This window comes from Tasmannia lanceolata, unplaced genomic scaffold, assembly GCF_043159265.1.
Source record: "Tasmannia lanceolata isolate RefF3 unplaced genomic scaffold, GAP_Taslan_0.1 ptg000029l, whole genome shotgun sequence".
NCBI classification, from domain to species: Eukaryota; Viridiplantae; Streptophyta; class Magnoliopsida; order Canellales; family Winteraceae; genus Tasmannia; species Tasmannia lanceolata.
The window spans coordinates 11,206,765-11,234,750 of NW_027518706.1; the positions used below are offsets into that span (position 1 = coordinate 11,206,765).

The 27,986-nt window shown below is 41.8% G+C and overlaps 1 protein-coding gene across 3 annotated transcripts; it reads left to right on the plus strand.

The window, feature by feature from the left end:
- The first annotated feature begins 1,605 nt into the window (after positions 1–1,605).
- Positions 1,606–27,771, plus strand: LOC143858899 (putative disease resistance RPP13-like protein 2). 3 transcript variants are annotated; one of them, XR_013239067.1, is made up of 3 exons: positions 1,606–2,019; positions 25,444–27,363; positions 27,478–27,771. XR_013239067.1 is itself a non-coding variant. In XM_077369590.1 (2 exons), exons 1-2 carry the CDS (start codon positions 1,741–1,743, stop codon positions 3,999–4,001), a joined length of 306 nt encoding a protein of 101 aa, XP_077225705.1. In that variant the 5' UTR covers positions 1,608–1,740; the 3' UTR covers positions 4,002–4,350. The 3 variants fall into 3 exon arrangements, 2 of the variants coding, with proteins under 2 accessions (XP_077225705.1, XP_077225706.1); XM_077369590.1 differs by lacking the exons at positions 25,444–27,363; positions 27,478–27,771 and adding an exon at positions 3,975–4,350 and having other exon boundaries at positions 1,608–2,019; XM_077369591.1 differs by lacking the exons at positions 25,444–27,363; positions 27,478–27,771 and adding an exon at positions 22,922–23,131 and having other exon boundaries at positions 1,612–2,019.
- Positions 27,772–27,986: the final 215 nt, after the last annotated feature.

A 27,986-nucleotide genomic window follows, 5' to 3' on the forward strand; every position in this document is an offset into this window, starting at 1 on the left:
CCTTTGTAAATGGGAGGGTTTAAATCATCATGAGTAAATAATTTTTTGGAAGCAACCTATTTATGTCATGGCTCATCAAACGGACGGTTTGGATCATCCTATGGTCGAGGCCTTAAAGCAAAGCTGTGAACTAGTGAAGCAAACGTACCTAATAGCAGATTGAAAGCAGAGAGAGTAAGTAGGAACGTAATAAAGCAAAGGTATGCAAAAGAATTAGAAAGTCAGGTTATTAAATAAAGCAAAGGACCAATGACCAATGGTGGAAAAACATTAGGCAGAATTATCAACTGGACCCAGGCTTTTCAAAAATTACCAATGGGGGACAAAATCTGTCTTTTCAGTAAAAGCTGGACGAAAATACCCTTTGGCATATAAAACACGTTTTGACTTTGGAAGGGGGTTTTCAAGTCTCTACAATTGGGGTTACTAGGTATCAAAATGGGGTTACCAATTTTAGAATGGGCTTATCAAGTCCCTGAAAATTGATCGAGAGTTCTGGAGTTTTGGAAGAGGGTTTTCAAGTCTTTAGGAATGGGGTTATCTAGTATAAAAAATGGGGTTACTAATTTCCGAATGGGGTGATTAAGTCCTTAAAAATTAGCCAAAGATACTAGAGTTTTGGAAGGGGGTTTTAAGTCTCTGGGATTGGGGTTATCTAGTATAAAAATGGGGTTACCAATTTCTGAATAGGCTTATCAAGTCCTTGAAAATTGGCCGAGAGTATTGGAGTTTTGGAATGGGGTTTTCAAATCTCTAGGATTGGGGTTATCAAGTATCAAAATGGGGTTACTAATAATCCCGATCGTAGAGACTTGAAAACCCCATTCTAAAATTGGTAACCCCATTTTGATACCTAATAACCCCAATCGTAGAGACTTGAAAATCCCCTTCCAAAGTCAAAACATGTTTTATATGCTAAAGGGTATGTTCGTCCAGTTTTTACTGAAAAGACAGATTTTGTCCCTCATTGGTAATTTCTGAAAAGCCTGAGTCCATTTGATAATTCCGCCTAATGTTTGTCCCCCATTGGTAATTGGTCGTCAAGGCACATGGGGTGTGGGTCCTACTACCATAAATAAACAATAATACAAGATGCGCCCTTGGGTGATGGGGTTGGACTTTTTGGACCCCTTATTTGTCGCTTGCGCAAAAATTAATTTGGATTTGCTAAAGTCTTTTCACACGCTGCTTCGAGGTTGCTTCGTGGTGTGGAAAATGATCGTTGCACAAGAGACATTGAAAGTAAGGTTATCAACTAAAGCAAATGTATCTATAAATTAGAGACATTGAAAGTAAGGTTATCAAAATAGCAAATGATATCTATATTAAAATGTTGACCTAGACCCGGAAATTTCGGGCGGCCCCGGTCAATTCTTGCCAGGTCTAGGCACATGGGGTGTGGGTCCTACTACAATAAATAAACCATAATACAAGATGCGGCCTTGGTAGTGGGGTTGGACTTTTTGGACCCCTTATCTGTCGCTTGCGCAAAAATAATGTAACCCTTATTAATTGGGATTTGGGTAGTGGGGTCTATTCACACGCTGCTTCGAGGCTTTTTCGTGGTGTGGAAAATGATCGTTGCCAAGAGTAATTGAAAATAAAAAAGGAATAGTAAAAAGTTGAAGAGTCTATATAACAAACCAACTTACAGGAAGAAGCTTGCAACATTTCCTTCCCTTGTGATTCTACTTGCTCTTTGCTCTAGAATTTATTTATTTTTTCTGTTACCAAGGAAATATGGCGGATGCTATTGTTAGTATACTGCTTGAGAATTTGAGCTCTCTAATCCTAAAGGAGGTTGATTTACTCGTGGGTGTTAAGGATGATCTGGAAGAGCTTCAGAGAAATTTATCAATGATTCGTGCTATACTCCCAAACGCAGAGGCGATGGCAGTCAAGAATGAACAGCTGAAGGTTTGGCTCTCAAGTCTTATAGATGCGGTCTATGAGGCGGACAACATCTTATCAGACTGGGCTGTGGAAGCTCAGCGATTACACTCAATTGGTTGTGGCCAGGTAAGTAATACCTTCTTACCTAGTTTTCAATTCCAACGCCATAATATAGCAACCAGGACAAAAAAGATCCTCACGAGAATACAAAATATTGTTAAAGCGAGGGAGGAGTTCAAATTGGATGAAAATGAAGTCCCGGTTATTGCCCATCCAGTGTCCGATGTGCGTGAAACTGTGTCCGATGTAAATGAATTAGAAGTTTATGGGAGAGATGAGGATAAAGAAGAGATTGTGCGGCTATTGCAAGCCGATGTTAATAATAATGAAAATGAGGTCCCGGTTATTGCCCTAGTTGGCATGGGGGGTCAGGGGAAAACCACACTAGCTACATTGGCCTACAACCACGAGAGTGTCAAGGGCCATTTTAAGCCAAGAATGTGGATTCATGTGTCTCAAGATTTTCATGTTAATGGAATTGTAAAAAAAAATTTAGAATCTGCAACTAGGGGAAGTAAAACAGATGTCACACATGTCACACAATTAGAATCTGCAACTGGAAGTAAAACAGATGTCACACAGTTAGAGGAGATGCGAATAGAACTACAAAATATAATATGTGAGAAGAGATTTTTGCTTGTACTTGATGACGTATGGAACGAAGATGGAGGAAAGTGGGATAAACTGAAGCAAATCATTGTGACTACTCGTAACAAAAGGGTTGCATCGATGATGGGTGCGCTTGATGACTCCCTCCTCCACTTGACTGGTTTATCATTCAGTGATTGTTGGTCTCTGTTTGAACGTCAAGCATTTGGATCAGGGAGAAGTGAAGAGCATCCAAATTTGGTTCCAATTGGTGAACAGATTGTCAAAAAATGTGGGGGTGTGCCATTAGCAGCAAAGGCATTAGGAAGACTTCTTTGTCTCGAAAGGGAGGAAGCTTCATGGTTGTCTGTAAGAAACAGCCAGATATGGAAACTAGAAGAAAATGAAATTTTGCCGGCACTAATATTGAGCTATATTAATTTGCCATCTCATCTAAGGCAATGCTTTTCATTTTGCTCTGTATTCCCTAAAGGCTTTACCATTCGGAAAGAAGAACTTCTTCTTTTGTGGAATGCTAATGGCTTTGTTACCCCTAACGAAACTATGGAGTTGGAAGACATTGGAAATAAGATTTTCAATGATTTATTATGGAGGTCTTTCTTCCAAGACATAGAAAAAGACGACTCTGGAAATTAAAATTTTAAACTCACTCTGCTCCAAATTAAGGATCTAGCATTCCAAATAAAATTTATTACAGCTCGAAATTAACTACTTAAACTGCGTTTAATAATACGACAGGCGATCCATCTGTCACTCCACCCTCTCTATTTATTTCCCATTCCCGTTTTATTTATATGTCTTCGTTTGCGAAGGCTCCCTCTTCTACTAATCCTGTGGAGGGAAATGTAGGAACGTAAGAGCAAGGAAAAAGGCTCACGACATAAAAGAAACAGTACAATAACCATAAAAATTTTCAATGATCAATATTAGAATCCATTTTAAACTATACAGTTTTTTTCAAATAAATCAAATTTGGAAATAAATCAAGTAATATGAACTCTCATCCTCACTGTGATTCCCAATATGTTCTCTCCCGAATAGTCATACGGTCATTATGGCTGGGACCTGCTGTTGTGGGATCCGTTGTGGGATCCGCTGATGTGGGACCCGTTGATGTGGGACCCGCTGATGTGGTGCATAGTGTAGTGCAAAGAATGAATAAAAACTGAACTTTTAGAACTAGATAGCCACCAACAGAAAATATTTCAAAGAGGGCAAAATGAGAAGAAAAATTCTAAAAAATAAAATAAAAAATAGAGACTTATTAGTTCTAATTAGGAGGAACAAAAGATCCAGGAAGGTGTAAAAAAAAATTGAATAAATACATGTAAAGAGTGGTAACCTCCCCTTTGTCTCTTTCTTTATTCTAACACAGAATCACATATTTTTTTTTTTTTTTGGTGGAGATGCAGGGGAGTTGCAGAGGTTGGGGGAGGTGAAGGTGGAGGGTGGTGAGAGAAGATGGAGGTCGCTATTTGGGTTTTGGGTCTGCAGAGCGTTGGAGAGCAGAAGAAGATGGTCGAATGGTTTTTTATTGGGGGGTTTTGGGTTGATTTTTTTATATTTTTTATTGTTTTGTGGTTGGACTTTTTGAAAGAAGGGGGGTGGTAGACGAAGACAAATGAGGAGGAAATGAAGAAAAATGAGGAGAGGTGGGGACAGTGATGATGATGGTTTTGGCATCTTCTCTGCCTCTCCCTCTCTTCGTTCCTTTTTTTTTATATTATATATATATATATATATATTTATATATGTAAAAGAAAATGAGGAGGAAATGAAGAAAAATGAGGAGAGGTGGGGACAGTGAGGATGATGGTTTTGGCATCTTCTCTGCCTCTCCCTCTCTTCGTTCCTTTTTTTTTATATTATATATATATATATATATATATATATATATATATATATTTATATATGTAAAAGAAAACCGACGACTTCTCCTCTCTCTCTCTGTTTCTCTCTCTGTAAAATGGATTTTTTTTTATTTTATAAGTAAAAACAGGGTGGTGATATTGGCACTACCAATATTGATGGGCGCACTATTGGCGGAAAAATTGATGAGCGCACCATCCAATCGTGTCTTATTCGAAATCTGCTCTGCACCGTTCCAGAATGATTCACCCCCCTTTTCTGGTTTACACTACGGTCCTCTCTCTGCTCGTTCGCTAGGCAAACGTACTCGGATTTTGGCGAAATTTTGCGGGGATTTAGCTAGGACCCTAACTTACCTTTGGGAGAAATTTGGAGTCTTAAAGCATTGGTTTGATGGGGTTTTGCATAAAATTGGAAGGATCGAGGGCACGGTCAAAATGGGGTGTCTACAGATGCCCCTCTTTGGCAGAGCGTGCTTGTCGCGCGAATGTCAAAGCTGAACAGACAACACATTTTGACTGGCCCAAAATCAGAGGTTTTTTTTTTTTTTTTTTTTAACAAAATTTGGATTTTTTTTTTTTTTTTTTTGGATTTTTGAAAATGATACTCACAAAGATAACATGGTGAAATAGCCTTTCCCCGGACGCTGACTCTACAAACGCTGGTGAGATAGCCTCTCTTGCAAAACTTTAAAGGATTGATTTGGCTGCGAGAGAGCCAGGAAAGATATTGGCATGGTTGCGATTGAACCAAAAGATCACGACACGTACTTGACTGCGAATGAGTCAAAGAAACGGGGATGTTAGCTTGGTTGCGAATGAACCGGAAGATCGGATAATGGACCTGACTGCGAAGGAGCCGGAAGGTCAGAAATTTGCTTGGTTGCGAGCGAACCGAAAAACAAAGGGGTGACTTGACTGCGAGGGAGCCAGAGTCAAGGATATTGGCCTAGTTGCGAATGAACTATGAGACCGGATAATTGACTTGGTTGCGAATGAACCAGAAAGTTAGGGATTGACTCGACTGCGAATGAGTCAGAGTCAGGGAGATTAGCCTGATTGCGAATGAATCAAGAAATCAGCAAGAAACTTGGCAGCGAATGAGCCGAAGAATATAAGATTTTAGCTTGGTTGCGAATGAACCAAAAGGCTGGAATTTGATTTGAGCTGTGAATGAGTTAAGAATTGAAAGATTGACTCGACTGCGAAGGAGTCGAAGTCAGGGAGATTATCTTGATTGCGAATGAATCAAGAAATCAGCGAGAACTTTGGCAGCGAACGTGCCGAAGAGTCTAAGATTTGGACCCGATTGCGAATGAACCAAAAAGGCCGGAATGATGACTTGGTTGCGAACGAACTGAAGTCAAAGAGATTAATTTGACTGCGAATGAGTCAAGAATTTAGAAAATAGACCTGACTGCGAATGAGTCGGAAGCCTAAGATTTTGACTTGGTTGCGAATGAACCAAAATGCCGAGATGATGACTTGGTTGCAAACGAACCGAAGTCAAATTAATCTCTTTGACTTCAGTTCGTTCGCAACCAAGTCATCATTCCGGCCTTTTTGGTTCATTCGCAATCGGGTCAAAATCTTAGACTCTTCGGCACGTTCGTTGCCAAGTTTCTCGCTGATTTCTTGATTCATTCGCAATCAAGATAATCTCCCTGACTTCGACTCCTTCGCAGTCGAGTCAATCTTTCAATTCTTAACTCATTCACAGCTCAAATCAAATTCCAGCCTTTTCGGTTCATTCGCAACCAAGCTAAAATCTTATATTCTTCGGCTCATTCGCTGCCAAGTTTCTTGCTGATTTATTGATTCATTCGCAATCAGGCTAATCTCCCTGACTCTGACTCATTCGCAGTCGAGTCAATCCCTAACTTTCTGGTTCATTCGCAACCAAGTCAATTATCCGCTCATAGTTCATTCGCAACTCGGCCAATATCCCTGACTTTGGCTTTTTCGCAGTCAAGTCAAACCCTTTGCTTTTCGGTTCGTTCGCTTCGGTTCGTTCGCAACCAAGCCAGTTCCCGTTCCTTTGACTCATTCGCAGTCAAGTACGTGTCGTGATCTTTTGGTTCAATCGCAACCATGCCAATATCTCTCCTGGCTCTCTCGCAGCCAAATCAATCCTTTAAAGCTTTGCAAGAGAGGCTATCTCATCCATATATCCATAATTGAGTTACGAGTTCAAGAGAGGCTATCTCACCAGCGTTTGTAGAGTCAGCGTTCGGGGAAAGGCTATTTCACCATGTTATCTTTGTGAGTATCATTTTGAAAAATTCAAAAAAAAAAAACAAAAAAAAAAAACAAAAAACCAAAAAAAAAAAAAAAAAACCCTCTGATTCTGGGCCAGTCAAAATGTGTTGTCTGTTCAGCTTTGACATTCGCGCGACAAGCACGCTCTGCCAAAGAGGGGCATCTGTAGACACCCCATTTTGACCGTGCCCTAAACCCTTCCAATTTTATGCAAAATCCCATCAAACCAATGCTTTAGGACTCCAAATTTCTCCCCAAGGTAAGTTAGGGTCCTAGCTATGTCCCCGCAAAATTTCGTCAAAATCCGAGTACGTTTGCCTAGCGAACGAGCAGAGAGAGGACCGTAGTGTAAACCAGAAATGGGGGGTGAATTATCCTGGAATGGTGCAGAGCAGATTTCGAATAAGACACGATTGGATGGTGCGCTCATCAATTTTTCCGCCAATAGTGCGCCCATCAATATTGGTAGTGCCAATATCACCACCCTGTTTTTATAAAATAAAAAAAAATCCATTTTACAGAGAGAGAGAGAGGAGAAGTCGTCGGTTTTCTTTTACATATATAAATATATATATATATATATATATATATATATAATATAAAAAAAAAAGAAGGAACGAAGAGATGGAGAGGCAGAGAAGATGCCAAAACCATCATCATCACTGTCCCCACCTCTCCTCATTTTTCTTCATTTCCTCCTCATTTTCTTTTACATATATAAATATATATATATATATATAATATAAAAAAAAGAAACGAAGAGAGGGAGAGGCAGAGAAGATGCCAAAACCATCATCATCACTGTCCCCACCTCTCCTCATTTTTCTTCATTTCCTCCTCATTTTCTTCGTCTACCACACCCCCTCTCTTTCAAAAAGTCCAACCACCAAAAAATAAAAAATAAAAAAATCAACCCAAAACCCCCCAATAAAAAACCATTTGACCATCTTCTTCTGCTCTCCAACGCTCTGCAGACCCAAAACCCAAATAGCGACCTCCATCTTCTCTCACCACCCTCCACCTTCACCTCCCCCAACCTCTGCAACTCCCCTGCATCTCTACCAAAAAAAAAAATATGTGATTCTGTGTTAGAATAAAGAAAGAGACAAAGGGGAGGTTACCACTCTTTACAGGTATTTATTCAATTTTTTTTTTACACCTTCCAGGATCTTTTGTTCCTCCTAATTAGAACTAATAAGTCTCTATTTTTTTATTTTTTTTTTAGAATTTTTCTTCTCATTTTGCCCTCTTTGAAATATTTTCTGTTGGTAGCTATCTAGTTCTAAAAGTTCAGTTTTTATTCATTCTTTGCACTACGCGATGCACCACATCAGCGGGTCCCACAGTGGGTCCCACAACAGCGGGTCCCACATCAACGGGTCACACAGCGGGTCCCACATCAGTGGGTCCCACAGCGGGTCCCACATCAGCATGTCCCACAGCGGGTCCCACATCAACGGGTCCCACAACAGCGGGTCCCACATCAGCGGGTCCCACAACAGCGGGTCCCACAACAGCGGGTCCCACATCAGGTCCCACATCAGCGGGTCCCACATCAGCGGGTCCCACATAAGCGGGTCCTACCAGTAGCGGGACCCAATGCCAGCGGGCCCTACACAAGCACACCGACTCTGTCGAGTCAAGCACACCTTTACTATTCAAGCAGCCCTCATGCCCCATTTGATATGCACACCCCCTATCCCATTTGATAATGGACAGCCCTCACCTCCTTTGTATTGGCAGCCACCTCATTTTTTTAATATATGTCAGCTCTCTTCACTTTAATAATGGCAACCCATTTCATTTTGATTTGTTCAACCCTCTTCACTTTAATAATGGCAACCCATTTCATTTTGGTATATGCAACCCTCTTGCAAATGGCGTTAACACCCTTATTTGTCCTCTCTTCTATAGGAGACATGTCATGTCTCATAAGCATCAGTTGTCATTTTTCTTTTCAGAGACTAACCTAGTCTCACTGGCATTGTTCTCTCCTTTTTATAGCGCTATTGGTTTTAAGTTGTCCTTAGCCATAGAGTCAGTCTTTCTATCTCAAGAGATCCTATCATCATAGGGGTTAGGACTTTGTCCATCCTCTCATCAAATCATGTGATTCTTATCCGCTCCTGCAAGGTATAGGATGCTGTCCAACCCTTGCAGAGTTGTTATTCTACTCGTTCCCCCGTAAAGCATAGGATGCTGTCCGACCTTTGTGGGATTTCAGGAGTCTGTCCTCCCCTCATGATGATAGGATTTGTCTTCTTGTGTCAAAAAAAAAACCTTTCAAAAACACTTGAAAAACATCTAAAAACCAAAAACATTTCAAAAACACTTAAAAATTCAAAAAAAACATTTAAAAATCGAAAAACTAAAAAATCTTGGGTCATATGCAGAGTAGTTAGGAATTCTGTCCGAACTACGTTGGCTTGATCCCTTTCAACAGGGTACGTAGTGCAGCTTGGGATCCACATCCCAGGTCCAGCCAAACCTTTAAAAATAAACATTTCAAATATTCCCAAAAATACAAAAAACTTCAAAACCTTTTCAAAAGGATCTTCCCCTAGAGTTAGGAGTCTGTCCTAGATATTTAGGGTGTTTTAGAGTTAGGAGTCGGTCCTGATTTGTATTGATATGGTGTGTCCTGTCGTGTGAGTGTCCCTAGAGTTAGAAGGCCTCAAGTCGATCGGTTAGACATTTAGTCGAACCGATGGCTAGACTAGGAAGCATATAGTCAAACCATGGTTTTCCTTAGAATGCACAGCCTAGATACACATAGGATGTAGGGCTCACCTGCATTAGCTTAAGGCTAATCAACTTGCATTAGTTAGGGCATATAGAGTCCTAAAAATTACAATCCACTTGAATTTAAGCAATCGCACAAAAAGCTTTAAAAATCAGTCGAGTCTAGTGGATCGCGTCTAGGATAGCGGTTCTAGATGGTTAGGCATCGTAGTTAGAATAGGGCATCGAACTACGTTGACTCCGATTCTTCCCGAGCCCGGAATACGTAGAGCAGCTAAGATGGACGGCCATCTTGGTCCGAGTCAAGTCCTGCATTAGAGTTTTAGGATTCATCTTATCTAGTCATGTATAGAGTTGATTTGTATTGTATGTTTTGCTGTGTTTTCTTATTTTCATGTACAGATCCTATACCTTTAGCTGTAACATGCATGTGCTTGTCCACCAGAACTTAGACACCAATTAGGCATGGCACTCATAACCTAGCTATTCTTAGGCGACATACCTTTCATTTCTTTTGTGTGTGTTTCTTATTCATCTCCGAGACATGCATGATTAGCTAGACGTTATCTCGGAGATATTCGTTCCCATTTCGCATGATTTTCGCCCAAAACTCTTCAAAATTAATAATAAATGGCATAAGAGACCAGGTGCTTGCACTTGGGCGAAGCGGGGGCGCCTAATCCCTTCCCCATTCGTCATCAGGCACGAACCCTTTGTATCTCTGGTTATCTGTTGCGACAGAGCACAGCATGGGATCCAGGGCCCACTTCCTTGGATGGCGACTCTTTCTTTGCTTAAGATGCGTCTCGAATCCGGGCTAGTCCCCGAATCGAGAGGTATCTCACTTTACATCGCCGCTCATGCTGTGAGGGGCACTCTTTCGAGAGTTCCTTGGTGGGGCTCTCCTTCACGTGGACGATCTAGAGACTCGCGTGGGGACACGTCGTCCCCCGCTTGTCCCGGATCGGGTTCCACAGACTGGCGACTCTGCTGGGGAGTTTTTGAAACATTGCCTAACTCTGTAAAAATGCCATTTTAATTAATTTGGAAGAAATTTGGGTCAAAATCAAGCTAAATGGGAACTTTATCGTTAGAAATCCAGGGGCACCAAGTAGGTGCGTAATTAAAATAAGGGATTCACACACTGCACAGTAGGCATTGTCATATTTTTTATTTCTTTCATTGATTTTCATTGTTTTTTATTGGCTCCACGGGATAGATTCAATGCGTGCCCGACTGGGATATTATTACACCCTGATGGTGCTGTTGAATCTATTTCCAAGATATGCGCCAGCGCTGCAGCCGTAAACACTCGGTGCACTTGTGTTTACAGCAGCCGATGAGCAATGAAGCATACTATGTATAACACTCGGTGCACTTGAGTTATACATATTAAGTATGGTTCATAAGCATAGTACCCGATAGATTGAGTCCGGAGCCCTACTTTGTTTTATATATTATGTATATACTTACTGACTTAGTGAAATCCAACTAGGAAATACACATGTTTATATAAGTATATTGCATTCATATAAGGGTCGAACGTGTGTTGCTTACACATGTAAAGCTTAGAGTTAGGAGCTTTGTCCCATTTGTAGACTAGGGTAGCTCATCTTATATGGCTACAGCACGGTCCTAGTACACTCATCAGTCTGTCTTGAGTCGAGACTTCCTCGACTCCGCTAGATTATGATTAGGGCTGGTGCCCCTGGTTAGGATGTATATATATATGTATATATTTATTATTAGATTAGGGCTTGCTTCTTAGTTAGGTTTCCTTCTAATCTAATCAATTTTTCCCCATCTATCCATTCTGTGGATTATCATCAGATTCTTGGCTCTTTTAGTCATGATCTGTTTTCCGTGAGCTCGATCATTTGATTTATCCTGATCAGATGTACTCCGCATGTCGATTATGAGTCTATCTTGCCATCATCATTACCGGAGTGTGTGTTCTTGCTGAGAGCCCTGCTTTATCTTGACCATGACAGCATACTCTTCATGTTTAGTTGCTGAGACCCTCCTAGTATAGCCGTCATGCTACTGATTCTTTTTCAGAACCCTTGAGCGTAATCATTATCCTTTTGGGTTCGTTGACAAACTATGTGCTTACCTTACCACATCTCCTAGTATAGCCGTTATGCTGTCGAATTTTCTCCAAATACCTTGAGTGTGATCATCATCCTTTTTGGCTTGTTGACAAACCATGTACTTGCCGTACCATATCTTTATGTATAGTTGTTATGCTGTCGGATTTTACCCAACGGAAGGATGTATTGGTGCTACCTTTTGTCTCAATTTGCGCATTGCACTGCCATGTGATTAATTCTCATTGAGCTTAGTGTTTGTGGTGTCCATGAAAGGAGTCTTAGTCACTCGTCTGCCATCAACCCCAAAAGAGATTTCATTTCTAAACTCGCTTGGTCTAGCCGGTCTGCTGTACCTTTTTCCTCTCACATTGCCCAGATGGCCGAGTACACTGAAAATCTCATCTTGACAGAAATGAGAGAGACGATGATGACATTCATGACCTGATAGACAGGGATCCCCTCATTCTTCTTGAACTCAAGTGCTTCCAAGAACCCTACACCTAACCGTGTTGCACCTCCTACACCCACCATGGGAACCATTTCACCCATTCAACCCTTCATATATCTTACCACCTTTACCTGTACCACCTCTGGGCTGGAAAATGGTTGGGAAGGAAAAGGAAAATGTTAGAGCTTGAACTCCTTGAAAACATCATACCAGAGAAAGCCTTGACATTGTCAGGTGCTAAAGAACAATTTGAGCTGGGTCAACAGAAACCGAAGAGGCCCTCCCTTCTGAGATTCTAATCCAGGATTGCTCTCTCCAATCATTATCATCATTAATGAAGGCACGTTGTCATTGAACTTTCAGCGCCAATCCGTTGCCTCCGATGAAGTGTCTCATCTTTGAAATTTGCTTTGAAGTGTGTATACCAACCCTCATGTCAAAATTGGTAAGTCTAACCATGTCAATATCAATTCTAAGAATGTTGTGTTTATTGGTCTCTCTCATTGTGAGCCAATGTCCAATCTTTTGTTGAATTTGATGGAGAGCCTATCGTGGCGCGTCAAAAATCATTGTATGTACTTCAAACATTCAATGCAACGAACATTTGATTCCAGTGTCATCAATATTCTTGTATATGTTCACTCTTGGATCTAATGTTAATAAACAAATTAAGACACCCTCCTCGAATGAGGATGCCGATGAAATTCTCCTCGAGATTTGAAAGATAATCAAACGAGAGGAAGAGCGTAGAGCAAAGCCACTTCGGAAATAAGGATTGGCAAAATCTCCCGAAGAGTGCAAAGAATCGATAAACCTATTTAGAGGGTCCAAAGAAGTGTTGCTTGGTCCTATGAGGATAAACCAGAAGCGTGCCTTGGCATTGTTCAACGTAAGTCACCCTCAGCTTCAGACATCAGGTCAAAAAAAGCAAAAATTTCAAATGAAGAATACCAGACATCAAATGCAGTGAATGAAAAATTGAGAGAAGACTTTCTGATAACAAAGTCATGAGCATAGAACATGAACCCCAAAAAGAATACTTGGGCTATACATTGCGATGGAACTTCAAGTTAAAGCATTCAAGGTGTAGGGGCATTCCCCACATCCAAGCAAAAAAATAAAAATCAGAATGAACAAAGAAAAAAAAAGGATAGAATCTAGAGAAGAAAGGAGAAGGGAGCATGCCCCACGTCAACTCCTCAAGAACGTCAGAATCGCAGGAAGCGGAGCTGATAATAGATTGAACATTTCAAAATCTTCAACATTCAGAAAAGACCCAGAGTCGTAGAATCCTGAATATCAGTGCGAGATCCCAAAGAAAAAGTGGAAATTCAATCAGTCTAGCTTGCACAGTGCAGATGAAGTCTTGCTAGGAAATGCCGCCAGACTCCTCAAAAAAAAAAAAAAAAAAAAAAAAAAGTTCAAAGCCATTGAACCTTAGCCATTCAAGAAGCTTGTATGCCAAAACATCAGAAGGCCATCCTTGGACGCCAGAGCCTTAAACGCCAAAAATCCCAAGTTTGAAGAATCCTTTTACAAACACCTTTGAGCCTCAACAAAATTAAACATTCTTTTCAAACACCCTCAAACCAGGGGCATTTCAAGCCCGAACTACGTCTGACCTGATCCCTTTCTACAGGGTACGTAGGCAACCTGATCCATCCAGGTTCGGTCCACCTTTGGAATAAAAGTCAAATTATTCCCTTTCAACCTTTGAGCTAAAAACCAAATCATTCTGTGCCAAACCCCAGCGAACCACTCGAACCTGATCCTCCATTGTTGGGGTACTTAGGCAGCCCGACCAATCCGGGTTTGGTCGAAACTTTGAAATCCAAAAGAAATATCCAACCCTTTTGAACCCAGGCCCACCTAGAAAGTCCTTCTCGTGAACAAGCAGAGGTTCAAAGTCAAGAAGAAAAAACGATGGAGTCTGAAGACCCGCTAAGCTGAAAACCCGAGAGGGAGGTCTAGGCAAAATTTAGGGTCATTCACCCGCTAAGTTGACAACTGAAAAGTCGGCTTAGGCAAAAGTTAGGGTAGCAGGCCCGCTGGATTGAAAACCCGAAAGGGCGAACCAGGCAAAAGTTAGGGTAAGCGGTCCGTCAGATTGAAAACCTGAAAAGGCAATTTGGTCAATGGCAATGACTTCCAACAAAAAGCGAATCATTGAGGTGGAGAAACAGTCTTCAACCAGGGTAAAATCTCGGAGTCCAAGTAGTGCCAGCAAGCTTACTTTAACATTCCTCTAAACTAGGGGTATTGACCCCTAAACTAGGGGCATTGAAACCGAGCAATCTGAAAGGGATAATAACCATGACATAAGCACCGAAAGAGGAGAGTAGTGCCTTTTGACACGGTCTTCGAAATACTCTAAGAGTGGCTAAGCCATACCCTTGAAAAATAACACATCAGATCCAAGAGTGAGTCGAAAGCGAGTCGAGTCCGTCGAGCAATAAGAGTCTTCTTTGATTGAGTCCTTGGAAATATGTTCCTCCTTTATATTTGTGTTCCCTTTCCTTGCAAAGTCAAAACTGTCGGGTGCTGGAAGAATGGGAGCGTGTCCTCCAAAATGCGAAGAAAATTCAGAGTAAATCCTGGTTTAGGTATCAGAAGGGGCAGGAGACATCTTGTTCAAACCTACCCGAGACCTTAAGCCTCCAAAAGTGAGCCATGCGAAAGAAGAGATTTTCAGACTCAGCCATCATGGTTATTGTCCTATTCTCTCCATACAAAAGAACTTTGCATCCTTGAGCCTTCATGAAACGAAGCATCTTTTCTTCAACCCTCATTGTCCTGCCTCCTTAAAACTCCTATCATGGAAACACAATATACTAGGGGCATCTTTTATGACTTGCGTCATAAAAGATATCAAGCACAAAAGCCAATCAGTGCCAATGTCTTCAGTAAGTTGAGATAAGAGATGTACGAGTATATCTTGAGCCAAACTTCAAACTTCTCAGACAAGTGCACTCTCTGAAAGGTCAACTTCCCCAGAAAATCAATTTCCTCAGTGGAGTCTAGAATTTGCTCTCACAACCTTCAAACCTCAGCATAATACTTTTCACCTGTCAAAAAAAGGCTAATATCCAAATCCCTGCAAGTTATCTGAGTCCAATTCTCAGCAAGGAACTCATACTCCCAATTTCCTCGGCAAGAGGCAATCAGTCTAAAAAAAAAAAAATCATTCGAAATCAATCAATTCTCAGCAATATCATTGTCCTTCCAAGGCTCTTCGTGGTTTGCCAGGCAGGCACATCATGGACCCTTGCTTCCTGAATGGCTCTTCGTGATCTGTCCTTTAGGATATATCATGGACCCGCTCTCCATGCTCATTTCATTCATCTCCATTACTTGTTATTCTTGTTGGGCTCTTCGTGGCTTATTGTCATGGACCCCAAATTTCATTCTAGGCTCTTCGTGGCTTATTGCCATGGACCTTAGATTCATTGCGTGGCTCTTCACGGTTTGTTGCCGTGGACCCTCGATTACTTCTTGGCTCATCATTGTCTACCATTCAGGTATACTATGGACCCATGCTCCCCGATTGGCTCTTCGTGATATGTCCTTCCAGAAATATCATGGACCCACCATTCATAGTCATTCCATTCATATCTTTTACATGTCATTTGTTTCTGCATGTTGGGCTCTTCATGGCTTATTGTCATGGACCCCAAATTCAATGTTTGGCTCTTCACGGAGTATTGCCGTGGACCCTTGATTCCTTTCTGCTGGGCTCTTCATGGTTTCTTGCCATGGACCTTAGATTCATTGCGTGGCTCTTCACGGTTTGTTGCCGTGGACCCTCGATTACTTCTTGGCTCTTCATGGTCTACCATTCAGGTATACTATGGACCCATGCTCCCCGATTGGCTCTTCGTGATATGTCCTTCCAGAAATATCACGGACCCACTATTCATAGTCATTCCATTCATATCTTTTACATGTCATTTGTTTCTGCATGTTGGGCTCTTCATGGCTTATTGTCATGGACCCCAAATTCAATGTTTGGCTCTTCACGGAGTATTGTCGTGGACCCTTGATTCCTTTCTGCTGGGCTCTTCATGGTTTCTTGCCATGGACCCTAGATTCATTGCGTGGCTCTTCACGGCTTGTCACCGTGGACCCTCGATTACTTCTTGGCTCTTCATAGCTTATGGCTATGGACCCTTGATTCTCAGTTTTTCTAATCCATTAATCACTCAATATCTTTCTTGCGAGGTTCTTCGTGGCTTCCCACCATGGACCCTCGATATCTTTCTTGCAAGGTTCTTCGTGGCTTATTACCACGGATTATGGCTTGGCTCTTCGCGGTTTGTTGCCGTGGACCCTCGATTTCTAGTTCCTAAAAATAGAAAAATATAAATAAATTTCGTTCCGCGAGGCTCTTCGTGGCTTACTACCATGGACCCTCGATTCCCGTTTGCTTGGCTCTTCACGGTTTACCACCGTGGACCCTCGTTTTCTGCAAGGCTCTTCATGGCTTATTACCATGGACCCCTGATCAAAATTTTCATTCAACTGTTATTCTTTCTTGTCTAATTTGGTGAAAAGCTGGACAACAACTCTCTCTAGTTATTTTGTTGTCAAGTCATGGTCCGTCGTTCCACAGTGTGCCGTCACCCAAGTGCGGAGTCAGGAATACCTGTGTGACCGATGAGTTACTCGAGTTATTTCTCTGGTGGGAGGCTATCTCACCAATATGTTTTGAATGCTGAGTTATGTGTCCAGCATTTCACCAAATTAATATTAAGTCATGTTGAATGTGAAATTTTAAAACAAAAGTCTCTCTGAGAGCATCTTTGAGAGCATCAAGCAAATAATCAAAATCCTTTTCATTCAAAACCCCTGAGGCATCCCTTCCCTCCAATTCGAGTGAGACCCCTGAGGCATCTGTTCCCTCCAAGAGTTCAATCTTTGTAAAATCAATTTTGGGCCAGTCAAAATGTGTTGTCTGTTCAGCTTTGACATTCGCACGACAAGCACGCTCTGCCAAAGAGGGGCATCTGTAGACACCCCATTTTGACCGTGCCCTAAACCCTTCTAATTTTATGCAAAACCCCATCAAACCAATGCTTTAGGACTCCAAATTTCTCCCCAAGGTAAGTTAGGGTCCTAGCTAGGTCCCCGCAAAATTTCGTCAAAATCCGAGTACGTTTGCCTAGCGAACGAGCAGAGAGAGGACCGTAGTGTAAACCAGAAAAGGGGGGTGAATCATCCTGGAACGGTGCAGAGCAGATTTCGAATAAGACACGATTGGATGGTGCGCCCATCAATTTTTCCGCCAATAGTGCGCCCATCAATATTGGTAGTGCCAATATCACCACCCTGTTTTTACTTATAAAAAAAAATCCATTTTACAGAGAGAGAGAAACAGAGAGAGAGAGAGAGGAGAAGTCGTCGGTTTTCTTTTACATATATAAATATATATATATATATAATATAAAAAAAAAAGGAACGAAGAGAGGGAGAGGGAGAGGCAGAGAAGATGCCAAAACCATCATCATCACTGTCCCCACCTCTCCTCATTTTTCTTCATTTCCTCCTCATTTTCTTTTACATATATAAATATATATATATATAATATAAAAAAAAGGAACGAAGAGAGGGAGAGGCAGGAGAGGCAGAGAAGATGCCAAAACCATCATCATCACTGTCCCCACCTCTCCTCATTTTTCTTCATTTCCTCCTCATTTGTCTTCGTCTACCAACCCCCTTCTTTCAAAAAGTCCAACCACAAAACAATAAAAAATAAAAAAAATCAACCCAAAACCGCCCAATAAAAAACCATTCGACCATCTTCTTCTGCTCTCGAACGCTCTGCAGACCCAAACCCAAATAGCGACCTCCATCTTCTCTCACCACCCTCCACCTTCACCTCCCCCAACCTCTGCAACTCCCCTGCATCTCCACCAAAAAAAAAATATGTGATTTTGTGTTAGAATAAAGAAAGAGACAAAGAGGAGGTTACCACTCTTTACAGGTATTTATTCAATTTTTTTTTAACACCTTCCTAGATCTTTTGTTCCTCCTAATTAGAACTAATAAGTCTCTATTTTTTATAATTTTTCTTCTCATTTTGCCCTCTTTGAAATATTTTCTATTGGTGGCTATCTAGTTCTAAAAGTTCAGTTTTTATTCATTCTTTGCACTACACGATGCACCACAACAGCGGGTCCCACATCAGCGGGTCCCACAGCGGGTCCCACATCAGTGGGTCCCACAGCGGGTCCCACAACAGCGGGTCCCACATCAGCGGGTCCCACAAGCGGGTCCCACATCAGTGGGTCCTACCAGTAGCGGGACCCAACGCCAGCGGGCCCTACACAAGCACACCGACTCTGTCGAGTCAAGCACACCTTTACTATTCAAGCAGCCCTCATGCCCCATTTGATATGCACACCCCCTATCCCATTTGATAATGGACAGCCCTCACCTCCTTTGTATTGGCAGCCACCTCATTTTTTTAATATATGTCAGCCCTCTTCACTTTAATAATGGCAACCCATTTCATTTTGATTTGTACAACCCTCTTCACTTTAATAATGGCAACCCATTTCATTTTGGTATATGCAACCCTCTTGCAAATGGCGTTAACACCCTTATTTGTCCTCTCTTCTATAGGAGACATGTCATGTCTCATAAGCATCAGTTGTCATTTTTCTTTTCAGAGACTAACCTAGTCTCACTGGCATTGTTCTCTCCTTTTTATAGCGCTATTGGTTTTAAGTTGTCCTTAGCCACAGGAGTCAGTCCTTCAGTCTTTCCGAAGCATGTCCTATCATCATAGGGGTTAGGATTCCAGCCAACCCTTTATCAGATCATATTCTTCCATCTGCTCTTGCAAGGTAGAGGATGCTGTCCAACCCTTCCAACCCTTTATCAGATCATATTCTTCTCTCTGCTCTTGCAAGGTATAGGATGCTGTCCAACCCTTGCAGAGTCGTGTTTCTGTCCCTTCCCCCCGCAAAGCATAGGATGCTGTCCAACCTTTGCGGGATTTCAGGAGTCTGTCCTCCCCTCATGATGATAGGATTTGTCTTCTTGTGTGAAAAAAAAAACCTTTCAAAAACACTTGAAAAACATCTAAAAACCAAAAATATTTCAAAAACACTTAAAAATTCAAAAAACATTTAAAAAATCGAAAAACTAAAAAATCTTGAGTCATATGCAGAGTAGTTAGGAATTCTGTCCGAACTACGTTGGCTTGATCCCTTTCAACAGGGTACGTAGTGCAGCTTGGGATCCACATCCCAGGTCCAGCCAAACATTTAAAAATAAACATTTCAAATATTCCCAAAAATACAAAAAACTTCAAAACCGTTTCAAAAAGATCTTCCCCTAGAGTTAGGAGTCTGTCCTAGATATTTAGGGTGTTTTAGAGTTAGGAGTCGGTCCTGATTTGTATTGATATGGTGTGTCCTGTCGTGTGAGTGTCCCTAGAGTTAGGAGGCCTCAAGTCGATCGGTTAGACATTTAGTCGAATCGATGGCTAGACTAGGAAGCATATAGTCAACCCATGGTTTTCCTTAGAATGCACAGCCTAGATACACATAGGATGTAGGGCCCACCTGCATTAGCTTAAGGCTAATCAACTTACATTAGTTAGGGCATATAGAGTCCTAAAAATTACAATTCACTTGAATTTAAGCAATCGTACAAAAAAAACTTTAAAAATCAGTCGAGTTTAGCAGAATCGAGTCTAGGATAGCAGTTCTAGATGGTTAGGCATCATAGTTAGAATAGGGCATCGAACTACGTTGACTCCGATTCTTCCCGAGGCCGGGATACGTAGTGCAGGTAAGATGGACGGCCATCTTGGTCCGAGTCATGTCCTGCATTAGAGTTTTAGGATTCATCTTATCCGGTCATGTATAGAGTTGATTTGTATTGTATGTTTTGCTGTGTTTTCTTATTTTCATGTACAGATCCTATACCTTTAGCTGTAACATGCATGTGCTTGTCCACCAGAACTTAGACACCAATTAGGCATGGCACTCATAACCTAGCTATTCTTAGGCGACATATCTTTCATTTCTTTTGTGTGTGTTTCTTATTCATCTCCGAGACATGCATGATTAGCTAGACGTTATCTCGGAGATATTCGTTCTCATTTCGCATGATTTTCGCCCAAAACTCTTCAAAATTAATAATAAATGGCATAAGAGACCAGGTGCTTGCACTTGGGCGAAGCGGGGGCGCCTAATCCCTTCCCCATTCGTCATCAGGCACGAACCCTTTGTATCTCTTGTTATCTGTTGCGATAGAGCACAGCATGGGATCCAGGGCCCACTTCCTTGGATGGCGACTCTTTCTTTGCTTAAGATGCGTCTCAAATCCGGGCTAGTCCCCGAATCGAGAGGTATCTCACTTTACATCGCCGCTCATGCTGTGAGGGGCACTCTTTCGAGAGTTCCTTGGTGGGGCTCTCCTTCACGTGGATGATCTAGAGACTCGCGCGGGGGCCCGCTGTGGGACCCGCTGATGTGGGACCCGCTGGGACCCGTTGTTGTGGGACCCGCTGTGGGACCCGTTGTTGTGGGACCCGCTGTGGGACCCACTGATGTGGGACCCGCTGTGGGACCCGCTGTTGTGTGACCCAATGCACCCGAGATTTAAAGTGGTTCGGTCCTCAGAACGCGAGGCCTACTCCACTCCACCAACAAAAAGCCGTTGATGGCTTCACTAGAGATCTTCTTAACTTCGGCGAAGATCGGTGCCGATTACAAATTCCAACCGCCTTTAACCTTGGTGGCGATCTTCACCACGGAGAGTGGGCTACGCTTCTCCGAACACTCGCCCAATACAAATTCTTTGATAAAAGAAAGAAAGAACAAAATCCCTCAAAAGGGTTTACAAGAAGTGTAAAAGATGTACAAATATCGCCTATGATCCAAATCCCAAACTTAGAATGTGAGAGGCATAGAAAAGCTTTGATTCACTCCGGGTCCCACATCAGTAGGTCCCACAGCGGGTCCCACATCAGCAGGTCCCACAGCGGGTCCCACATCAGCGGGTCCCACAGCGGGTCCCACAACAGCGGGTCCCACAACAGCGGGTCCCACAGCAGGTCCCACAACAACGGGTCCCACAAGCGGGTCCCACAGCGGGTCCCACATCAGCGGGTCCTACCAGTAGCGGGACCCAACGCCAGCGGGCCCTACATAAGCACACCGACTCTGTCGAGTCAAGCACACCTTTACTATTCAAGCAGCCCTCATGCCCCATTTGATATGCACACCCCCTATCCCATTTGATAATGGACAGCCCTCACCTCCTTTGTATTGGCAGCCACCTCATTTTTTTAATATATGTCAGCCCTCTTCACTTTAATAATGGCAACCCATTTCATTTTGATTTGTTCAACCCTCTTCACTTTAATAATGGCAACCCATTTCATTTTGGTATATGCAACCCTCTTGCAAATGGCGTTAACACCCTTATTTGTCCTCTCTTCTATAGGAGACATGTCATGTCTCATAAGCATCAGTTGTCATTTTTCTTTTCAGAGACTAACCTAGTCTCACTGGCATTGTTCTCTCATTTTTATAGCGCTATTGGTTTTAAGTTGTCCTTAGCCATAGAGTCAGTCTTTCTATCTCAAGAGATCCTATCATCATAGGGGTTAGGACTTTGTCCATCCTCTCATCAAATCATGTGATTCTTATCCGCTCCTGCAAGGTATAGGATGCTGTCCAACCCTTGCAGAGTTGTTATTCTACTCGTTCCCCCGTAAAGCATAGGATGCTGTCCGACCTTTGCGGGATTTCAGGAGTCTGTCCTCCCCTCATGATGATAGGATTTGTCTTCTTGTGTCAAAAAAAAAATCTTTCAACAACACTTGAAAAACATCTAAAAACCAAAAACATTTCAAAAACACTTAAAAATTCAAAAAAAACATTTAAAAATCGAAAAACTAAAAAATCTTGAGTCATATGCAGAGTAGTTAGGAATTCTGTCCGAACTACGTTGGCTTGATCCCTTTCAACAGGGTACGTAGTGCAGCTTGGGATCCACATCCCAGGTCCAGCCAAACCTTTAAAAATAAACATTTCAAATATTCCCAAAAATACAAAAAACTTCAAAACCTTTTCAAAAGGATCTTCCCCTAGAGTTAGGAGTCTGTCCTAGATATTTAGGGTGTTTTAGAGTTAGGAGTCGGTCCTGATTTGTATTGATATGGTGTGTCCTGTCGTGTGAGTGTCCCTAGAGTTAGGAGGCCTCAAGTCGATCAGTTAGACATTTAGTCGAACCGATGGCTAGACTAGGAAGCATATAGTCAAACCATGGTTTTCCTTAGAATGCACAGCCTAGATACACATAGGATGTAGGGCCCACCTACATTAGCTTAAGGCTAATCAACTTGCATTAGTTAGGGCATATAGAGTCCTAAAAATTACAATCCACTTGAATTTAAGCAATCGCACAAAAAGCTTTAAAAATCAGTCGAGTCTAGTGGATCGCGTCTAGGATAGCGGTTCTAGATGGTTAGGCATCGTAGTTAGAATAGGGCATCGAACTACGTTGACTCCGATTCTTCCCGAGCCCGGGATACGTAGAGCAGCTAAGATGGACGGCCATCTTGGTCCGAGTCAAGTCCTGCATTAGAGTTTTAGGATTCATCTTATCTAGTCATGTATAGAGTTGATTTGTATTGTATGTTTTGCTGTGTTTTCTTATTTTCATGTACAGATCCTATACCTTTAGCTGTAACATGCATGTGCTTGTCCACCAGAACTTAGACACCAATTAGGCATGGCACTCATAACCTAGCTATTCTTAGGCGACATACCTTTCATTTCTTTTGTGTGTGTTTCTTATTCATCTCCGAGACATGCATGATTAGCTAGACGTTATCTCGGAGATATTCGTTCCCATTTCGCATGATTTGTACTGTTTCTTTTATGTCGTGAGCCTTTTTCCTTGCTCTTACGTTGCTACATTTCCCTCCACAGGATTAGTAGAAGAGGGAGCCTTCGCAAACGAAGACATAAATAAAACGGGAATGGGAAATAAATAGAGAGGGTGGAGTGACAGATGGATCGCCTGTCGTATTATTAAACGCAGTTTAAGTAGTTAATTTCGGGCTGTAATAAATTTTATTTGGAATGCTAGATCCTTAATTTGGAGCAGAGTGAGTTTAAAATTTTAAATGGATTTTATTATTGAGAATGCTTCCGCTGCTCATAAAGAAAATCAGGTAAATTGTCAAATAGGTGTAATGGCTTGGTTCTGGAAATCGGGTCGTTACAGTCTTAAATTGGCTCCAAGTCTCGGTGGTCGCCGTCGAGTAATTCTGTATAGTGGTTCTCCACCAGACTCCTGCCTCGCCAGTGAAAAGAAATGAGGCCAACCTAATTTTCTGTTCATCATCGCACGCCATGACAACAAAGATGCGTTCCACGCTCAAGATCCAGCTGTCGGCTACCATAGGATCGCCCACCCCAGTGAATTCAGGAGGGTGATAATCCCTGAACTGACGATGGAGTTTGGTAGGATCTTCCCTTGGCTGGCGCACAGCCAAATTTGCCGCAATACTATGGAGAGCCTCTTGACTTGCTGCTTGGGACTGCACTTGACTCCTAAGTATCTCCGTAAGCATGCGCAGAGGGTCTTGCTCCTCTTCCTGGCCATCCCTCCTAGCTCCTTTTCTCTGGTAAGTATTCATCTTCTGCCAAGACAAGCCTACAATTACTTTACATTTCCAGGGTGTGTTGGAAGATTTTAACTCGAATATCTTAACGATCTATGTTGGTGTGTGTTTTCCTTTAAGTTTGTTCAGAGGTAATAGGAAGATGCCATAACTTTTAATTATTAGGTCTGTGTATCCCATCTTCTGCGTATCCCATCTTAAGACGTACCCAAGACTCGTTCACCAGGTTCCTCACAGCCTAAACCTGGTGCAGCTCTGATACCACAACTGTAACGACCCGATTTCCAGAACCAAGCCGTTACACCTATTTGATAATTTACCTGATTTTCTTTATGAGCAGTGGAAGCATTCTCAATAATAAAATCCATTTAAAATTTTAAATGGATTTTCCTTTTAAGTTTGTTCAGAACCAAAATGCATGATTTGGTTCACGATCTTGCACAGTCTGTTATTGGGAACAAGTGTTATATCGTGGATCGGGAAAAAATTGAAGATATTCCTACATCGACCCGATATGTCTATTCTCATTTGGATTCACTATTTGAAGAGCAGAGGTTGTACGAGGCCAAAACCATACGAACAATACTATTGGGCGATGTTTATTATAATTCTGTCCCTAGTAACATAAAGAAACTTAGATACTTGCGATGCCTAGATCTTAGTGGATTTTGTGTTAGAGAGATCCCACATTCAATATGCAATTTGAAACAGCTAAGATACATCAACCTCTCCCGTAATTATGACATTGAAACATTACCTGAATCGATTACCAACCTACAAAATTTGCAAACATTGAAACTGAGAGGATGTAGGGAACTCCGTGAAGGACCGACTCTATGGCTAAGGACAACTTAAAACCAATAGCGCTACAAAAAGGAGAGAACAATGCCAGTGAGACTAGATTAGTCTCTGAAAAGAAAAATGACAACTGATGCTTATGAGACATGACATGTCTCCTATAGAAGAGAGGACAAATAAGGGTGTTAACGCCATTTGCAAGAGGGTTGCATATATCAAAATGAAATGGGTTGCCATTATTAAAGTGAAGAGGGCTGACATATATTAAAAAAATGAGGTGGCTGCCAATACAAAGGAGGTGAGGGCTGTCCATTATCAAATGGGATAGGGGGTGTGCATATCAAATGGGGCATGAGGGCTGCTTGAATAGTAAAGGTGTGCTTGACTCGACAGAGTCGGTGTGCTTGTGTAGGGCCCGCTGGCGTTGGGTCCCGCTACTGGTAGGACCCGCTTATGTGGGACCCGCTGATGTGGGACCCGCTGTGGGACCCGCTGGGACCCGCTGTTGTGGGACCCGCTGGGACCCGCTGTTGTGGGACCCGCTGTGGGACCCGCTGTTGTGGGACCCGCTGTGCGAACCACTGATGTGGGACCCGCTGTGGGACCCGCTGATGTGGGACCCGTTGATGTGGGACCCGATGTTGTGGGACCCGCCGTGGGACCCACTGCTGTGGGACCCGCTGATGTGGGACCCGTTGATGTGGGACCCGCTGTTGTGGGACCCACTGTGGGACCCGCTGATGTGGTGCATCGTGTAGTGCAAAGAATGAATAAAAACTGAACTTTTAGAACTAGATAGCCACCAACAGAAAATATTTCAAAGAGGGCAAAATGAGAAGAAAAATTCTAAAAAATAAAATAAAAAATAGAGACTTATTAGTTCTAATTAGGAGGAACAAAAGATCCAGGAAGGTGTAAAAAAAAAATTGAATAAATACCTGTAAAGAGTGGTAACCTCCCCTTTGTCTCTTTCTTTATTCTAACACAGAATCACATATATTTTTTTTTTTTTTGGTGGAGATGCAGGTGAGTTGCAGAGGTTGGGGGAGGTGAAGGTGGAGGGTGGTGAGAGAAGATGGAGGTCGCTATTTGGGTTTTGAGTCTGCAGAGCGTTGGAGAGCAGAAGAAGATGGTCGAATGGTTTTTTATTGGGGGGTTTGGGTTGATTTTTTTTATTTTTTATTGTTTTGTGGTTGGACTTTTTGAAAGAAGGGGGTGGTAGACGAAGACAAATGAGGAGGAAATGAAGAAAAATGAGGAGAGGTGGGGACAGTGATGATGATGGTTTTGGCATCTTCTCTGCCTCTCCCTCTCTTCGTTCCTTTTTTTTTATATTATATATATATATATATATATATATATATTTATATATGTAAAAGAAAATGAGGAGGAAATGAAGACAAATGAGGAGAGGTGGGGACTATGAATAGTGACTATGAATAGTGACTACATAGTATTTCTGCATAGTAATCTTGCATAATGAATATTGTGAATAGTGACTATGAATAGTGACTATTGGTAATTTTTTAATATATGTAAATATCTACTCCGTTTTAGTTGACATCTGGGGCGGTGGCTTAGTGGTAGGAAGCCGTTTAATCCTAGCTCAGAGCGAAATTTAGTCGGTTTTGGAAATTAGGATGCAAAAGAGATAGGATTAGAATTTACCCTATCTTCAGTTAGAATATGTTAACTATACCGCTAGTCGTTGGTTAATATAGAACTTATGTGCTATTTATGACTGATACGTCTATAAATGCTTTTAAATATGAGATATAATTTAGATTACTAATGTGATACTCTTTAGTTACTAATGTGCACCCTATGAAGCTCCCTATGGTAAGAGGTGTAGAACACCGACGTGTTGGAATGAGGTCGGAACTATCAATAAAACAACTTAACCTTGTGAGAAATGCAAGTGATGCGAAACAAGCCAACTTGAAACTCAAGAAAAACCTCAGAGAATTGGAGTTATCATGGGAGGTTGATCGTGGTGATGTTGAGATGCAGGAAAAAGTGTTAGAAGGCCTTGAACCACACTGTGATTTGAAAGATTTGCGGATAACAGACTATGAGGGTATTCGATTTCCAGGATGGATACAGAATTCATCGCTCACAAATCTAGTTAATGTAGAACTTTCAAATTGCCGGAGATGTGAAAATCTCCCTCACTTGGCCAACTTCCCTCGCTCAAGAATCTTGAGATATCTGGAATGTCTGCATTGAAGCAGATCAACAATGAGTTTTACGGAAATAGCACATTGAATGGATTTTCCTTTCCATCTTTGAAAAGCCTATGGCTATGGGATATGGATAATTTAGAGATGTGGGCACCAGATGGGATGCGTTTGAAATCTCTTGAGTCATTGCAGATTTTTGGCTGTAAAAAGATGGTTTCTTTGCCGGATGACTTGCAGTACCTTACTGCCCTAAAAAATCTGAAAATTGGTGGTTGTAATGAGTTGGCATCATTGCTAGATGGGCGGTGTTTGATATCTCTTGAGTCATTGGAGATTTCTTTTTGTGAAAAGATGGTTTCTTTGCCGGATGACTTGCAGTACCTTACTGCCCTAAAAACACTGGAAATCGCTTATTGTGATGAGTTGGCATCATTGGCAGAGTGGGTCGAAAAGCTCACATCACTTCAATCTTTGAGCATCTCTAGTTGTCGTAAAATGACTTCATTGCCCGCCGGACTACAACGCCTCACCGCACTCCAAACATTGTATATTTTCAATTGTCCAAATTTGGGGAGACGATGCGAAAGGGAGAGAGGAGAGGATTGGCACAAGATAGCCCATGTACCACGTGTCATCATTTGGTCACATCCAACAATGGAGAAGAAAAGCAGATGCATCAGTACCCTACTCCCCTGCTACCGTGGCCATTGAAACGGTGATTTTATCTCTCAACCGTACCCTTCTCCGGCTCACTCTACCATCCCAGGTTCGTTATTTCATAATCCCCTCTTTAGCTTTTAATTATATAACGTACTTTCTTTCTTTAATTTTCCTTCATCTATCTAACCAATTTTTACCAAATTTGGAGGATTTTCTGCAGATTTGTGGCTGAGTTTGGGGCTAGAATTCTTTGTTCGGGATTTGCTCTTTTCTATGGTGGTTTTTGTATGTTTCTTGAGGTTGTGGTCTGCTCTTGGGGCAGGGGATTGCTATTTGGTTTTTGCTTCTATTTTCAGTTATATGTACTGAGCCTCTCTTGTGGTAGTTTTAATAAGGGTTGCCTCTTTCTATCTGATTCTTGTCTTCTTGTAGTGTGTTTGCCCATGTTATGTCCGAGCCAAGCTGGCTAGTCCTCCTCCTCTTGGATTTTTCAATAGATTTCAGATGTGGATTCTAGTGTGGAGATTGTGGTTTATGAAGGCTTTCTTCATCAAAATTTAGTGAAATGTATTTCTGATAAACATCATCTCTCTTTCAAATTATCACTAAATTATCAACTCTCTGTTGATGCCGATTATTATCACTAAATTATCTACTCTCTGTTGTCTCTCTATTTTTTGTGTGTGTTTCGAATTGTGTTGAATCCTATTATTGCTTTACCTAATTAAA